This window comes from Furipterus horrens, unplaced genomic scaffold (genome assembly GCF_987537825.1).
Source record: "Furipterus horrens unplaced genomic scaffold, mFurHor1.1.pri manual_scaffold_4, whole genome shotgun sequence".
In the NCBI taxonomy this organism is placed as follows: Eukaryota; Metazoa; Chordata; class Mammalia; order Chiroptera; family Furipteridae; genus Furipterus; species Furipterus horrens.
The window spans coordinates 37104730-37121648 of record NW_028327174.1 but is presented as its reverse complement, the minus strand read 5'-3'; the positions used below and the strand labels follow the sequence as shown (position 1 = coordinate 37121648).

The 16919-nt window shown below is 41.6% G+C and overlaps 2 protein-coding genes across 2 annotated transcripts in view; one reads left to right on the top strand and one right to left on the bottom strand.

Annotated features, from left to right (window-relative positions):
• Positions 1–16919, bottom strand: part of PPFIBP1 (PPFIB scaffold protein 1) — a 180641-nt gene that overhangs the window by 75607 nt on the left and 88115 nt on the right. The gene's annotated exons all lie outside the window — the stretch shown is intronic.
• The window catches only part of CUNH12orf71 (chromosome unknown C12orf71 homolog), a 93158-nt gene continuing 88215 nt past the window's right edge, over positions 11977–16919 (top strand). Inside the window, exons 1-2 of the mRNA XM_090275113.1 lie at positions 11977–12510; positions 13094–13290. Of these exons, the coding sequence (XP_090131239.1) occupies positions 11977–12510; positions 13094–13290 (731 nt within the window). The remainder of the gene's footprint in view (positions 12511–13093; positions 13291–16919) is intronic.

The window sequence follows — 16919 nt, the reverse complement described above, 5'->3', positions numbered from 1 at the left end:
GCTCTCTAAGGACTAGTCCCACAGTGCCCTCCTCCCGTGGCCACCCCTGGAATATAGGTGTAGTGTCGCTTCAGTAAAGGGTGTGGTTTCTTTCACACGTACTCAGTTCAAGCAGTGATGTAGTCGGTGGGGCAGGACCTTAAAGAACAAAGAGCGAGATGTTGGCAGGGCCCGTGTGGGCCATTTTGAGAATGTCAAGATTAACCTACATACAAAGGGCTGTCGTTGAAGAGTCTTAAGCACAGGGGGTGACCTGATATGTTTGTGTTTCTTTAAAAAAAAATCACTCTGGCTCCTAGGTTGATGATGAATCAGAAGGACGCCAGAGAAGAGGCAGGAAGGTCCAGGTGAGAGTTGATGGAGAAACAAAATGAAGACGGCAAAGTAAACAGGATATATAAGAAGATGGAATTGACTGGGTTTTGTGAATGACTGGATGCAGGGAAGAAAATGTGGGAGAGAAGGAACAATGTCCAGGGAGATGTCCAGCCTGTGGCACAAAAGAACAACAAAACTGGGCCGATGAGAATGCTGTTTACAAAGCACACAGGGGGAGGAGCACGTTTGAGGGCTGAGACCAGGTCATGGGGTTCAGTTTTAGAGCTAAGACGTCCATAGAGCAGTGGGTTAATATGCCTTCTAGTCACAGTGGGTACTAAAATATGATATGCCACTTTTACAGTTTTCTTCCTAAAACCTGAGAAATACAACTTTGACCAGAGCTGTAAAAGCACTGTGGCTATAGGCTGACCATAAGACTTGTAGTTATGCAAGTATTCTTGATGATCACATTCCTGGGCCCATCCACAGGGTATTCATGGTTGGACCAGTGGCCCTAAGAGTAAACAAATCTCAGAAGAAAAGGGGGAAAAAGATAAGCCCACGTGATGGGAGTTCTAGATTACATATACCTGGATGATCACCCCTTTCTCCATCTTGCCCCCACAATTTGTTTCAGTTCTCACCTATAGATGTTCGATAAATCAAGACACCAAATTTATTAAGAGCAGTGAATCTCATAGTGTGGTCGCCAGACTCAGCAGCTGATGTAGAACTTGAAAACGTCTTAGAAATGAAAATTCTCAGGCCCCACCCCAGCCTACTGAACCAGAAATCTGGGGGTGGGTCTTGGCAATCTGTGCTTGCACAAGTCCTCCAGGTGATGCTAATGGACCCTCAAGTTTAAGAACCACTGACGATTAGATTTCCTTTGTGTCTGCTTCCTCAATTTCATATTTCTTTTTGCCTGTTACAATTTCCTTGGTGCTTCAAAATCGCAATTGACACCTAAGTAATGCTCCTTCCCCAGGTGATGCCATCCTCCCTCTTGGAGTCACACTATCTCCCTCAAGGTGACCAGACACCCAATTTCACTTCCGCTAAACTGAGTCCAACCCATATCCTTGAGTCACTTGCAGGGGCCATGGCCCTTGGGCTCTGAACTCCTTCACCTCATACTGCCTGTCCCACTAAAGAATCCTGCCTTGCGTTGTAAGCCGTGCTAGCATGTTCACAACAGGAATCCTGACTTTTATTTGAATTCCTCAGAGTGTCTAATATAGAAAGAAAACCTCATAAAAAGTCTAACTGGTTGTTCTAAATTAGTGTTTCCCAAGGTGGAGTCTACCTGCAAGGGCATGTTCAGGATGCAGATGCATCTAGTTTCTATCAAACTAGAAATTTCTGGGAATAGGGATCTTCATTTTCAATGCACACTGAAATTTGATCACCCCTGAGGTAGACAATATTCATCTTCAGAACAACAAACTTAGATTAATTGCTTCTTGAGCACAAAACACTTGAGCTTGAACTAACAAAATGAGAAGAGCTTATCTTCTTCTTAACCTTGGGTCTACTACTACTTTTTTTTTTTTTGGAATCCTCATCTGAGGACATGCTTGTTGATTTTTGAGAAAGGAAAGGAAAGGGGAGGGAGATAGGAAGGAAGAGGGAGGGAGGGAGGGAGGGAGGGAGGGAGAGAGGGAGAGAGAGAGAGAGAGAGAGAGAGAGAGAGAGAGAGAGAGAGAGTGAGATTGATCAGTTTGCCTCCAGTATGCACCCAGACCAGGCACTGAACTTGAAACCCTTTGGTACATGGGACAATGCTCCAACCAACTGAGACACTCGACCAGGGCAAGGGTCTACTTCTTAAATGTATTATGCAGCTTGTCAAATTTTAAAACATAGACATCACATTTTATGCTCTACAAATGTTGTGGGATAATTTCCTAACAGTGTGTCTTCCTTCCCCAGAGTATACTTATGAAATTGGTTTTCCAGCCCTGATGAGAATTATCTTTTTATTTTCAGTCCAGGAATTTGGGCTTTAGACTATTTAGAAGATATCCTTTCCACCTATTTCTCCTAGACTTATTCATTTGTAAATTGTCAATGTTTACATTAGCTTCAACATAATTTAAACATGGATTTTTTTTTTTAGGTGTAAAAAGAAAACACAAAAATAGCTACCAAATGGCAAATGACATTATTTATAACTAGTGACACATTGTTCCACAACCAAAAATATTTCCTGGCTTTAGTTCTAAAAGTTAACTTACTCCTCCACAACCAACTGCTCCACAACCTCCTCCTATCAAGTAGGCACATGAGCTCCATCACGCCCCGGCCACACACACACACCCCAAGAATGCCTACAGACAGATACACTGTCAAAATAGTTACTATAAAGCATGTTATATAAGAGAAGCATAAGGAAGTCCAGAGACAAATGACTTTTAATACTATTGCCAAGAGAAGTAGTTATGAAACAGAAATGACAAACTCTTTCCTAGAATTAGCATTGGGTCTTTCTCAAACCAATTTGTGCTCATCTTTATCTTGTCAAACACATGCAAATCCTTTCTCTAAAACTGCACTAATTAAATTTTCACCAGTCTTTTTAAACTAAGCTGTGTAAGAAAAACACACACACACACACGTCTGAAGTCTAGCCTTGTATAAATGCTCTTAACCTTATTTTCTAAAAATTGCCAAATTCCATTTCTAAGCTTCATTTTAAGGAGGTAATTTTAATAAACGTTCAAGGGAAGAATCTATACTGGCTCATTCTGCTAACAGAAAACTGTGGGTTGTTTTTTGTTTTTTTTAATTGAGTATACATAACATGTAAGTCACTCTTTTTTAGGCGCACAATTCAATGAGTTCTGATAAATGTACATAATTGGGTAACAACCACCAAAATTGGAAAATTAAAAGGTACTGGTTTGCATTTGTGGCTCAAATTACATTTTTATCGGACAGTGCTGACAGATTATTTCTATCCCTTCTTGTCCCTATGCAGCAGATACCACTTCTCCACTGTTAGCTCTTGGCAACAAGTAATCTGATTTCTACACCTAAAGTTTTGGTTTTGGTAGGCTGTGAAAAATATTCTCTCTTTTTGTCTTGTATCTTCTATTTTCCATAATCATCTATTATTGGTTTGTAGTTTTAAAAAACATTATTTTTATCTTGAAAAACCTTTGCTCATTTCCTATAGTTTTCATTAACCAATGTCATTTTCATTAACCAGTTCCTAGGCTGGTAGGCCACCACCGATGCATTCTGGGTAACAAACTACCTTCCAAAAGGAGACATGCACAAGGGGTTCATAATTGAATAGAGACCATTGTGCAGACACACAAGAGCATCTATTCAGAGATGCTGGGGGAGATCTGAGCCAGAGGTGGGGAACTTCCTGTAGCTTAATTTTCTTTAGCCTCGGGCACAGGGAGAGAAAGCTTTATCTGTGTTAGGGAAAGGCTGCAGAGAAATGTAAAGCACAGTATTGGTAAATCATTTAAAGGTGGAAGGGGGAGCAGGGACAGGAGGTTCTGGCCCACGGCAGCATGTACTGGTGGGAACGCTAACGGCTGAGGATAAATGGCCAGAAGATGCAGAGAAACACCCAACCTGCATCTTACCGCAGCCGCCACCCCAACCCCAGGCTCACCTGTTCCCATTCTGCTTTCCCTCTAGTTCCCTTCTAATTAAACTAAATTATTATTTAAAGTAGGCATTCACATTTCCTCCTCCTATTCACATTCATTCTTCACTTGTTCTTCAGATACTGTATACCATCCTTCTGATTTTCCAGAATAAAAGAAAAACTATAGGCTACGTCCTATCCATATGTCTTCCCATTGGTTAGTTGGGGAACTGCATGCCAGTCTATCTGCCTCTGAACTCTTGGAGTCCCTCCGCATACTCAACCTTGAGCACACCTCCTTAGATTTCTACCCCTTGCTCCCACCTCGGCCCTTTCCTTTCAATCCCCTAGACAACTAGAACAAAGATCTATGCCTTTTGAGCACTTGACTACAAGTCCTTCAATGTAAGGTAAAGTAAAACGCTTTGATCTGTAGTGTCTTCTCGTTTCCTCCAAGACAACTAAAAGCACTTGGGAAGTCTACATCCTTCCCATCCTTTCTCCCAAAGATTTCTTGTGGAACTTTTCCCACCAAGTGTATTGTCCACCCAATTCCCAATGGGGCCAAAGGGAGACCTTGTTGGCCTCAAAACAATGTGCATCAATGGTGTCTGAACGTCCAGGTTGGATGACTATCATTTCACCAGACCTCTGCTTAGCCACAAAGGATCTCTTCTGGGCAATTCCACACCAACAGGAGAATATACTAGAAATGGAAATCTCCAGTGTGGCTCCTGTAAGGGACGTGGTGGAAAAGGATGCTAACTCTGGTGGTTCCCCATGACCTCCAGAATCCCGGAGGAGTTCGATGGCCAGGCACCCTGCTGGTGGATGCGGACACTGCCTGGAACAACACACACTGCCTGGAACAACACGGATGTGCCTTTCTCTCGTGGAGGCTCCGGCCCAGTGGTGGGGGGAGACAGTCGACAACCACACAAAGCAAGTATGACTATTAAGTGCACATATGAGTTTTGTAATAAATCAGGGTTGGGAATGAGGCTATCTTTGAAATTTTAAAATTAAGAAAAAAGAAAAAAACATTTTCCGCAGATTGGTACCATTGAAAGAGGAAGAAGTTTCAGTTTCCTAAATTATGGGATAAAAATAAAGCACTTGTCAAGCATCCCCCAAACATCACTAATCATTAAAAACACACTGCAAAGAAAACATTATCTCAATTTTATAGATGAAGCAAAGCCAGGTTAAAAATGGGTTTGCTGCTGCTAGAAGTAGCCTAGAACCTGATAAGCACTCATCTGATAGGGATATAGTTGTTAAATTAATTTAAAAATTTGAAAAATACAGTAAGTATTCTAACACAGAGCTAAGAGAAACCTATAGGCTCTGGTGTTCGGTGTTGGTATTGGTCTCAGCCTGAGGTACGTATGAGCCTGGACATTAGGAAATAAGGAAAGCTGTATCTTATGTTTGGCAACTGTATAAATGATTTGCATTTAGTTCTCACTTACGAAATAAAGAACTGGCTCCACCAGGCCATAGCCTGGCCACAGGACTCTGAAGAATTCAAACAAGCTCCATATGAGGTTAATACCTGCAATGCCTACTGGAAAGGGTTCATGTAAAAATTGAACAAGATGATGTATACTAGTCTGTTATACTGTCTGCCATTTTTCAAAATGCTTCAAAATGGCCAGTTGTGAGACAAAAACGATCATTATTTTTAACCTTTTCTAGGGTGGTTAGCATTTGAATGGCTAATTAACAGCTCACATAAACTGAAAATCAAGTAAATGATATTTCTGAGGAACACCAGAGGGTTGTCATTTAGTATAATGGCTGCCCCAAGGATTTTTCATCAGTTAAATGGTGCTCACAGTGGGCTTTAGTATTATATACGTACTCCCACTTCTACATAAACTAAATATAAGACTACCCAACCCAGTTATTAAACCTTTCACACGGTGCCCTCAGTGGGAGATTTCCACTAGTTTTGTTTCCACGGTGCTTTGGATGAAATATTGTCACCTGATCCCAACAAGTGAGTTAGCTACTCTTGATGCTAGAATATTGTCCCATCTGCCTCCAGTGAAACTTTCTTGTGCTCAGAGTACTACACAAATACACGTAAGGACAGAGCACAGGGAACTTCCAGGGCAACTCCGTCCAACAGAAGCCTCTGCAATAATGGAAATATCTTGTCTGCCTTGTGCAATAAGGTAGGTAGTCACCAATTACCAGTGGTCACCGAGCACCTGACACGTGGCTGGTGTGACTCAAAAAACAAATTTTTAATCAATTGTAAATATAACTGCTACATGTGGCAGCACAGCTCTGGGGCTTACAAAACAAGGCTATTCACCCTGACCAGTGTGGCTCAGTTGGTTGAGTGTCATCCCGCAAAGCGAATGGTCGCTGTTTTGATTCCCAATCAGGGTTTGATCCCGGTGAGGGAGTGGGTGGTAGGCAACCGATCGGCGTTTCTCTCTCACACTGATGTTTCTCTCCCTTTCTTTCTCCCTCCCTCCCCACACCTCTCGAAAAAAGGAAGGGAAACAAACAAACAAGGCCTGCTTGCCATTAAATGCTTGTGTGTGTGGCAGAAGCTATCATATACATTGCTTTCATTGCAATACTGGGAGGTGAGGTTGTGAAAAGGAAACTATAGTTCCCATCTACTGTCATTGCTGACTAATCACTTCAACCCATGAGGTACACAATCAGCTGAGGCCAGCTGCAGAGGCCAGGGTGCTCTGAACTGCGCAAGTTAGGACTGGGGTGAAAGCACACCACTCAGAGTGCTGTCATGAAGATTAAATGATCAAACATATGAAAACACCTAGCAGAGGCTTGGTAACATTTAACTTTGCTTACACTAAAACACTATTTTCACCAGCCTCCTCCTTTAATTAAGTACATGAACTTTGATAAAGTTTTGTCTGTTTGGAAATGAACATATACACAGAGCATAGGAAATGGTACCTGTCCTCTCACCACCCCCAAAAAATAAACAGTAAATATTTCAGCTAATCTGGTTGGGAAAAAGGATGGGATGTCTTTGTCACAATAATTCTTATAAAACAAAACAAGCTATGAAAATAAGGAAGGGACTTCCTCTTTTCTAAAGAGCATCCCTTACAGTCGGTTTACATTGAGTTTTTTCCCTCAATTATTTTTATGGTGGTAAAATATACATAACAGAAAACTTACCATCTTAACTATTTTTATGTGTACAGTTCAGTGTTAAGTTAATTCATATTTAATTGGTTTTTGTTGTCAAAAGTAAAACAATATATTACTCTGTAAAATGGGACTAAGCATGCCTGAGACAAACATCGTTTTCAGGATGGTAATCACAGTAGAAGCGGGGAAAGACGGGAATCGGCGAAGGGACACACGGGGACTTAAGTCTCATGTAGAATGCTTTACTTCTTTTCAAAGAAATCATGGATTAACCATGGTAAAATGTTAAAATGACCAAAATGAGTTATAAGTATATGGGGTTTTGTTGTATCATTTACTTTACTTATATATTCTTTAAACTTTTTTTTATTCTGACCTAATTTTAGACTTACGAGAAGTTGCAAACACGGTATCCATTCATCCCTCACCCTAATGTTAACATTTTAACACAAAGATCATCAGAACAGGAAATTAACTTTGGTATAATACTATTAACTGAAATACACATATTGACATCTCCCCAGGTTTTACACTAATGCTCGTCATTTAGTCTATAATCCTATCCAGAATCCCGCAGTGCAAGTAGTTATTTCTCCTTAGTCTCCTGCAGTCTGTGACAGTTCCTCCGTCTTTCCTTGCCTTTTATAACATTGACACTTGACAGTTATTTTGTTGAATGTCTCACAATTGGGGTTTGTCTATGTCTCATTATTAGGCCAAGAGTATGCATTACTGGCAAGACTGCAATAGAAATGATGCTGTGTCCTCAATGCATCCTATCACAGGGTCCATGATATTTCCTCTTGGATAGTTAAAAACACTTCACAATTTTAAAAAATGAAGATCAAGTGGCTGTATGAGTCTGGATTCTCCAGAGAAACAGCACCAATAGAACAAATGTGTATATGTGTGCATATACATGTAAACACACACACATACATACACATATATATGAACTTTTAAAAGGAGTTTTATCATAAGGAACTGGCTCACACAGTTATGGAGGCTGAAAAGTCCCAAGATCTGCCATCAGCAAGCTGGAAACCCAGGAGAGCCGATAGCGTTGTTCTAGTTAGAGTCCAATGGCCTGGGAACCAGGAAAGCTGAGAATGTAAGTTCTAGTCCAAGTCCAGAGGCCTAAGAACCAGGAGAGCTAAAGACGTCAGATCCAGTCTTAGTATAAAGACAAGAGAAGACCAGTGTCCCAGCTCAAAGACAGTCAGATAGCGAGAATTCCCCTTTCTTTAGTTTTTTGTTCTATTCAGGTCTTCAAAGGACTGGATGATGCTCACCCACACTCAGGAGGGCAATCTGCTTTACTCAGTCTGACGATCCCAATGTACATCACATCCAGAAACACCCTTCCAGACACACCCAGAATACTGTTTAACCAAATAAATATCTGGGTGCCCTATACAGGCCCAGATTGACACATAAAGTTAACCATAACAGCAGTTTAACTTCTAAATTATAAGCTTCCCAAATCCCATCAAGTCAAATGGATTTTAGGAAGTGGTCCAAATTTTAAGGTTACCATTATTACTGGCTCCAGGCCTAAAACATTGTAAACTCATGACATACTATCATTTTAAAACCTCAGCAGGCTTTATTGTGGATGATTAAGAAAACGTAATGATGAGCCAGCTTATACTATCTAGATAATAGGACTGTGATCCAAGAGAAGCTAGGCCAGCAAGTCAACTTAAGGCCTTAAAGCAATTAACACAAGGGTGTTGTTAATGAAAACCCAAATCCCTTGATCTGTTATTAGAGGTGAAAGCTAAGTTGTCTTTCAGAACTGTCTATACTCCACAGTGTGGCATCTGAAGGATGATGTGTGTCATGCTATTTTCAGGAAAAAAAATAAGAGTGAATTACTATATATCAAACTATTAACAGTCACTGCTTTTTTCTGGGGCAGAAGAGGAGTTTCAGGGACTTCTTTGAGTTGAATATTTTAAATGAAATGTGTGTGTGTGCATGCGCGTGCATGTGTGTTTCAAGCCTTGCCTCATTCTGATAAATATAAGAACCTTATCGTTTTTTTCAATGCTCTTTGAAACCTGAATTTTTTTGAAAGGCAAAGAGCAAAAGCAAGTCTAAGCAATGTTAAATTAGGAATATGCTTTTCCGAAGGACACATGTACTCCATCCCTAGGAAACTCTGAGCGGATGCCCTACTCCCTTCCTGAAAATGACGGAATTGACCTAGAACAGTCCCTCTCCCACAGCCTCAGAGTTTAGACCAGACTGGAGGCTGCTCTAGTGACAGTGGCCATGATAACTGCTCATAGAAAAGGTTTATTTGGTTTTGTCTATGCAACTGAGAGCCTTCAATCCTACACTGGTCTTCAGAATCGCGTATTTGGAAATAAAGAAAGATTTACTATCTCCACCTATGCAGTATCCACTGAGAACACCACAGCAGTGAAGGCAAAGTGACCAGACTGGATCCCTAGGGAGCTATGATCTGACCAATCCCCAAATAATTTCATGATGCCAGTAGAAGGGAAGGGTTAATGACAGTATTTAAGGCAAGGGCAGGCTGGGAGGTGAGAGGGCTTGGTGAACAGTACGGATGCCCAGGGGGAAAGACAAGGAAAGCAATTGTAGAAGGACCAAGAAAGACACTTCATGGTACTGAAGGGGCAGTCAAGATGATGTTGGGAACAAGGACAACAAGAAGGAGAACCAGCTAACAGATTTGGTATTAAAAAAAAAAAAAAAAAAAAAGCAGATTTAATCTCAGGAATAAGGCAGAATCTGAAAACCTCAGAAGAAAATAGAGGCCTTAACAATGCATTCCTCCAAATTTTTCCACATCCATCTTCATTTTTTTCCTCCTAACATCATGGAACAACATGCTTCTTTTATTACAACCTACCCGTCTGCCCATGCCACATAGCCCACCCTTACTTTCTCCAAAAGCAGCAGCCAACGTTTGTATTTTAAACTCTCCCCAGTATTGATCCCTTGCCTCTTTTTCATTTGGAGGTAGATACGGAAACTAACCCTGGCCCTGCAGCCTCCTCTCACTTTCTCATTCAGACACTCTTAAAGTATAGTCTCTGCCCACTGTTCTTACTTACTGATTCCATTCTCATTAAAGCCAACCGATAACGTTCATGCTGCCAAGTCCATTGGAAGTTTTGTTTTGTTTGTTTTAACCATGTCAAGTATTTCAATATACTTTGAATTGCCTGGAAGAGTGCCTGATAAATGAATACTGCCACCCAAGTACAGGTTTACAGGTCAAAAATCCAAGTTCCTGAATGGGAGTGGGGCGGGGGAAGAGCTTCCATGACCTCACTGACCCCTGCTTGATCTCTCCACACAATTGGCTGCTTCTCACCCTGGGATCCCTGCTTATACTGCCCCCCCTCACCTGAAAGGCCCTCTCTCCCCAGCCATACCCCTACTTTTCACCTCACTAACTTCCACTTGGAAACACATCAGAAGCAATCTCCTTAGGAGGCTTTTCCTGATTTCCCCCACCCAAATCTCAACCACAGCTGCACGGGTGCCCCCTTTTGTTCTTTCACGCCATTATTTGGAAGCTCTGTTGCTGCACTTACCTCTCTGTGCTATAATAGTGTTTTATGTCCATCTCACCAAATAGGCTCTAAATCCCCTTAAAATAGGAAGCATCTTAGACATCTACATGATAAGAGGGAAGTAACCTCCATTGCATAAGTAATCACCCTGCCCTCAAGGGGATCCTCTTCAGCCCAGAATGGTACAATAATGGAATATTCTGGAAGCAAGGGATAACTCCTGTAGCTTTCTATCCCTTTTTCCTCTTTCCATTTTTCTGACTACAACATGAATCCTTGTGTTGCCATGGTAACCAACAGTCCCAGAACACAGACCTCTGGCAGTTGGCCTTTCAGCTACCAAGACAAGAGGATCTGAAGGATTTTACACATCCAGTTTAGGGCTAAGTTGGTAGCATCTATTTCATGTGGGCAGCCACCAGAGCAGAGACAGCAGAGTCTGCACTGTGCACGTGTGTGTGTGTGTGTGTGTGTCCTCCTTCCCTGTCCCCCACCGCCACTTACTGGGACATCATAGAAAAAGCTAGACAAAAAAGTGCCATCAAATGGTGGGGTGATGGTCATCTAAATGACTATACCTTTCTGGAAGCAATTTGGTATCAACTATCAGGAGCCTTTAATATGTCTGTGATCTTTGATCCATTAAATCCACATACAGGAATATAAAGAGAGACAAAGATTTATTGACAAGGGGGTTTACTGCACATTTATTTATCAAAAGAATAACCATCTAATAATCATTAATAAGAAAGTAACTAAAAATTATAGAATTGCCAAATGTATGTTTATTGCAGGTTATGCCATAAAATAATCACAGTTTCAACAGATGTGACATTCATATCCACATGTGTATGTGAATGGGAGTGTGTATATGTATAAATGTGTGTATATATGAAAAGAAAAAATTATAAGGAAATCCATCAAAATATTTTTATGAGGTTATCATTATCTCTGAACAATGGGATCACAGGCATATTTATTTTCATCTTCATATTTTTTTTAAGTGTTATACAATTATCATTTTTCTTTTTTAAGTTCTTGCAACCATACTAAGACAGATGATGTGAGGTATCAGGTGTAGATGCTTAGCAGAAGACACTGGTATACAAAGAAAGAGATTTTTAAAGGAGGAGGGCTTCCTCTTTTGCCTTTCATTGAAGATTGCAAAATAGGACAAACTTTTATCGGAGTGGGATAGTTCCAAATACAAAAGGGAATGGATAATATAATGTCACTGCTTACATACAAAGATACCCTTCTTGGTCTCACCCCTCTTGGTCTCATCCACTTTCTCTTTCTTTTGAAGATTCCTGTGATGAGGGAGACCTAACATGTGAGCCTCAGAACTCTATGGCGGACTCAGTCTCGGGCAGCAACTGTGGTGACACTGAGGACTGCAGCTCCGGGTCGAACCTGAGCCTCTCTGTGGGCCACTACCCTGATGAGGACATCTCCTGCGAGAACACAATTTCCCATGAAGACACATCTCACCAGGGTCCCTCAATCCATTCTGTCCCTCCTTTCCAAGGGTTATGGCAGACTAAACCTATAGGAAGACTCCTGGAGAGACAAGACCAAATTCAGGACAACCCAGAGCAGTTTTGCAAACTAAGCTTCACCCTGGCATGGGATATTGATACAAGCTCTAGCCATTCAGACTCCATCATTGGTTGGGATCCACATGGAGACAACAACCAATGGAGAAACAAGCACCCTGAAGAGAAGACACAACTGACCCTCAGCAAACTGAATGGTCTTGTGCAAAAGCTTGAGCAATTTCTAGAAAATCAGAAAGATGACGAAGATGATGAGTCTGTATTCCCTGAATCTGCTCAAAAGGAAGATTTCCAGTTGTCCGGCAGCACCTCTCCAGATATGGCTCAGGTCAGTCATCAAGACCATGACATTTGTCGAGTCTTGCCCACGTCTGACCCAGCAGAAAATGAGGATGTCATCCAGTTTCCACAGGCTCCTCCAAGGCTTCAGGAGCATGAACTTGCTGAGGTGAGCCAAGAGGTGCCTCACAGGCAAGCGGGGGACAGGCCCAGTGGAGGGGCGAGGGTAGAACACAGGAAGCATTGCTATAGGCTATGAAACAGGGTGGCCCTCTAGGTGTCAGACATGACCAGGAGTGGGAGAAGGATAACAGCAAGGAAAGGGGTCAAAGGGGTCAGGGTGGAGTTGAAGGGAAAATACTAAGAACCACTGAGGGGGAGAAAAGGATAGGAAAGCAGAGAAAAGGATAGGAAAGCAAAGAAAAGGTTAACAATCATGGGCACAAAAAAAAGTGTGTGTGTGTGTGTGTGTGTGTGTGTGTGTGTAAATACAGTATTAATGAGTATGGAAACTTTGCATTTACAGTTGGGTTATTTTTTGGTAAAAGGATTTGAGTTCCATAAGTGGGTAAGTATGGACCCTGTGTTGTCCAGGTTACACATATCTTACTCATCACTCATTTCCTTGGCAGACAATAAGCCAGGCAATGGGCAACCAAAGAACAAGTACTATAGAGACCTCATCAAGCTCCTCAGATCAGCCAGAGGAGGAAGACACTCATTCCAGTACCCAAGCCCTCTCCTGTTTCAACTTCAGGGGGGTCTTCCGCTGGCTAAGGCAGCAAGTCCTCTCATTTTGGGGAAGAGAGCCTCCCCAGAAGGCCACCAAGTACCCTCATGAGCGCACACAAAAGAAAAAACTCTCTCACAGAAGCAAGAGAATCCAACCTCAAGAATCCATTGAATCAGAACACTATGTATCACCAGATTTTAAAACTTTTTGATTGCCCCTGTTCTTTAATCCCCATCAGTTTTTCTCCCCAATAAACAAAACACATGTTCTTGTTATCCATGTCTTCCTCCTTCAGCCACCACCTTGACTCAGGCTGCAAGTATATATCTTATCTAGAAGACTGACATGTATTCTCTTCAAATTATAAGTAGTAGTATTCTTCCTAACATGAAAGTGTTCTTTTTCTCTCCTCTCTACCTTTCTTTTTGTATTTAAATCTGCTTTATCATTAGCCTAAATCCCTGTTTTCAGAAGGCAAGAACACAACCTGTCCCATCCCCAGCTTGGCAGTATGGTTTTGGTTGAACTTCTGGGGCTGGGGCAAATGGCAGCGGGCACCAAATCATCAGGAAGGCCTTCAACTGGCAGTGCTTTGGGTGTTCAGACAGGGGCTCTGATGCTCCTAGGGGACCTGGCTGGTTCTAGCATGTGCTGCCTTGGTTATAAAATAAGTGGCCCACTCAGGAGGAATGTGAGAACTGGGAATGCTACTTACCCACTCTATGCCAACCATTCCTCATTCATGAAATGGGAAAGATAATGATACATACTCACAGGGTTGTTGTGAGAATAAATGAAATAATACAAGCACTTCAATAATATTATGTTGTTGTTGCTATTATCCATTCTCCCCAGAAGCCTCCATCCAAGGGACATCCAAGAGTAAGAGTTTAATAAGAGTCTATTCCCACTGAAATATTTCCCACATAGAAGCAATATTTACCCAAAGTTGTGTGTTTCAGTATATCTTGGCTCAACCAATTTCTCTCCCAGCCCATTCCCCACTGTGAGCTCAGAAATTCCTTTATAACTGTCGTCAAGCCTTCCTCTAAATGTCAACTTCTTTGAAGAAGGCTATATAGATACTCACCCTTCTTGCTCTGACCTCTCCCATTATTGTTTTTAACACACCTCCCTACTTCCGTACCACTACCGTCTTCCCCATGGATACTCAAGAACTCTCCTTCAGTTTTTGCTACAATCTATACAACCTTCAGAGTCCATGTGGTAAAGTGTATAATTCTTTAGTCTCAAATTCCTTTCTTGCCTCAATTTCAATTTTCTTATCCCCCTTCTTTCCCTTTTCCTTCCTTCCTTCCACAAATATAGGAGTGCCAGATACTTTTCTGGCTTATCCAAAGCAAAATAACAAAGACAGACTCAACCAATGGGCTCAAGTGGCTTATCATTTAAGACATACAGCCACGTAAACACATGACTATAAAGGGGTAGGGGTGAGAATAGCCTCATGAGATACACACTGCGTACTAAAAAAGAATCAATTCAACATGGGAAGGTTGATTTTAAAAGGTTTTAGATCAGAGTTTCCTTGAGTTACAAATGTGGTTGGTTTGAGCCAATGGACAAACTGGTGTGGAGGTCAAGTATGCGATTTGGGCTGGTTAAGTGTGAGAGGCAGTGGAGATGATATTGCCCAAGGAAAGACAGTACAATGAGAGGAAAGAGATCCAAGAATCCAGGGCCTTTTTAGCAATATAAGCTCCTGGTCACACCCCAAGTCTTTCCAAGCCAGGCTCCTCACTTTACCCACCTCTCTGAGAATATCCTTCCATTCTACTAGCTCCCCCACCTTCACTGGGTCTCGGACTTCACCAAGACTTTGAGTCCCTTTACTGTACCTGCTCGAAGGTGTTCATTCACTTCCTTCCAGATTCCACATACGCACCTCCTTCCCAAACTGCGGCATGTCCACCACATTCACAATGCCTTGCTCTCTTCCTCTCCTAGATCTTTTTAAAATTATACTCACCCAAATCCCCAACAGGACACTCTTGCTTCTCATAAAGGCCAAAACACAAAACGTAGGGCTTGCCTTCTCCATTCCCTGGAGAATTTTCCCCGTTACCTTCTCAGTTCCCCTACTGCCAGGAGAATTGGTTCTGAAAGACTCTGCTCTAGGGTTACTATGATGCCAAGACTGATCCCTCCAGGTAAAGATGACGTGCCTTTCCTTAAACTGCCCCCTGGCCCCCACTCTACCACCCTCACACCATGACTTGTACTTTTGAGATCTCTCTACATGACTATACTGGACTCTGGCCTCTTAGGGGCAAGCACCAGGTCTTAGTTCTGCAAGATCCTAACACAGTATCCGGTACAGAGTGGTCTCTCTGCCTCTATATGACCAGCGGTGATAAGAGCAGGAACAGGTGTGGGGGTGGGGGTGGCAGGTGAGTGGCAGGAAGAAGAGAAAATGGCAATCTGTGTAAAGTCAACTGAGGTGGTGACTACAGACTGAGAAACCTAAAACCAGAGGAATTTAGCAACTGATTTGAAAAATTTAATTCAACAAATATACATGGAGCCTTCATGTTGCTTTACAAACACAACGATATGCCTAAAAGAAAGATGGTATCTCCCATCATGGCGCATGTAGCCACAGTTTTGATGTTATTTTCGTTCTTTCTCTAGTAATTAAGTCAAGCTCTAAGAAAAGACAACTAAAATGAACGTTTTAAAAGATTGCCCACACTAAATAAGTAAACCCTGTTCATTTTTCAGTGTTGTAGAAACCTGCTTGACAAGTACAAACCTACCTCTGTGATTCAATGTACTTGACAAGCCCTTACAATACATATATTCTTTGCAAAGAATTAGAATTCTAAATATTCTTTAGAGTTGTGCTACAGCTCAGAAAGTGAGTCAAAGTGTTTAAAAACAGAAAATATTTCAGTACTTTCCCATTCATTATAGTGTCAAATACACTACAAAGCTATTAGCTGCATGCCAACTGTGACCGGGTTCCCTGCTTTGTGTCACATAGATGGTGTTGGGGTTGGGGCTGGGGCTGGAGGAGGCCCACAACACATCAAGAGCACTGGAAGTAGGCATAGAAAGACACTAGTTTTGCTCTAACCTCAAGCCTCTTGAAGAATTATTGTACTTGCCAGGCACACACTAGTCTAATTAACCAATAAGTTTTTGGGATCCATTGTCTTAAGACCCAAAACTGACATCATTCCTTCAAGTGAATTGCTCATCCTTGCAACCCATAAAGCTCAGCTGCTTGAATTAGTGAGGTATTGTATATAATCATATTATAGAACTGATAACAATACCTAAGATAAGCCAGAAACATAATATGAGAACTTGTCAAGTAAATATAGGGAGTATTCAGCTCTCACCAAACACAGAATTGGAATAACCTAATGTAAATTTTATAGATCACCCCATACCAAGCCTTACTCAGCAGGATCTCAATGAGAGAAGAAGAGGGAAAAAAAAGGTGTGAAATCATACCATACCAGCAAAACAGAGGCAAATAATTTTTTCCAGACTTAAAGGACACAAGGTGAGAATTCATGGGTAGGCGGATGCACAGGTACAGGTCTACCCATCACGAAAAGAGTGACCAAAATCCTCTTACAAAACACTGAAAAGAAAAATGAAGCAAATTATAAATGAATCCACAGAGAGTGCCTGATGAGGTCTTTACCCCAATATTTAAAGAATAGTTTTGTTTAGGTAGGATAGTCAAGTGCTTC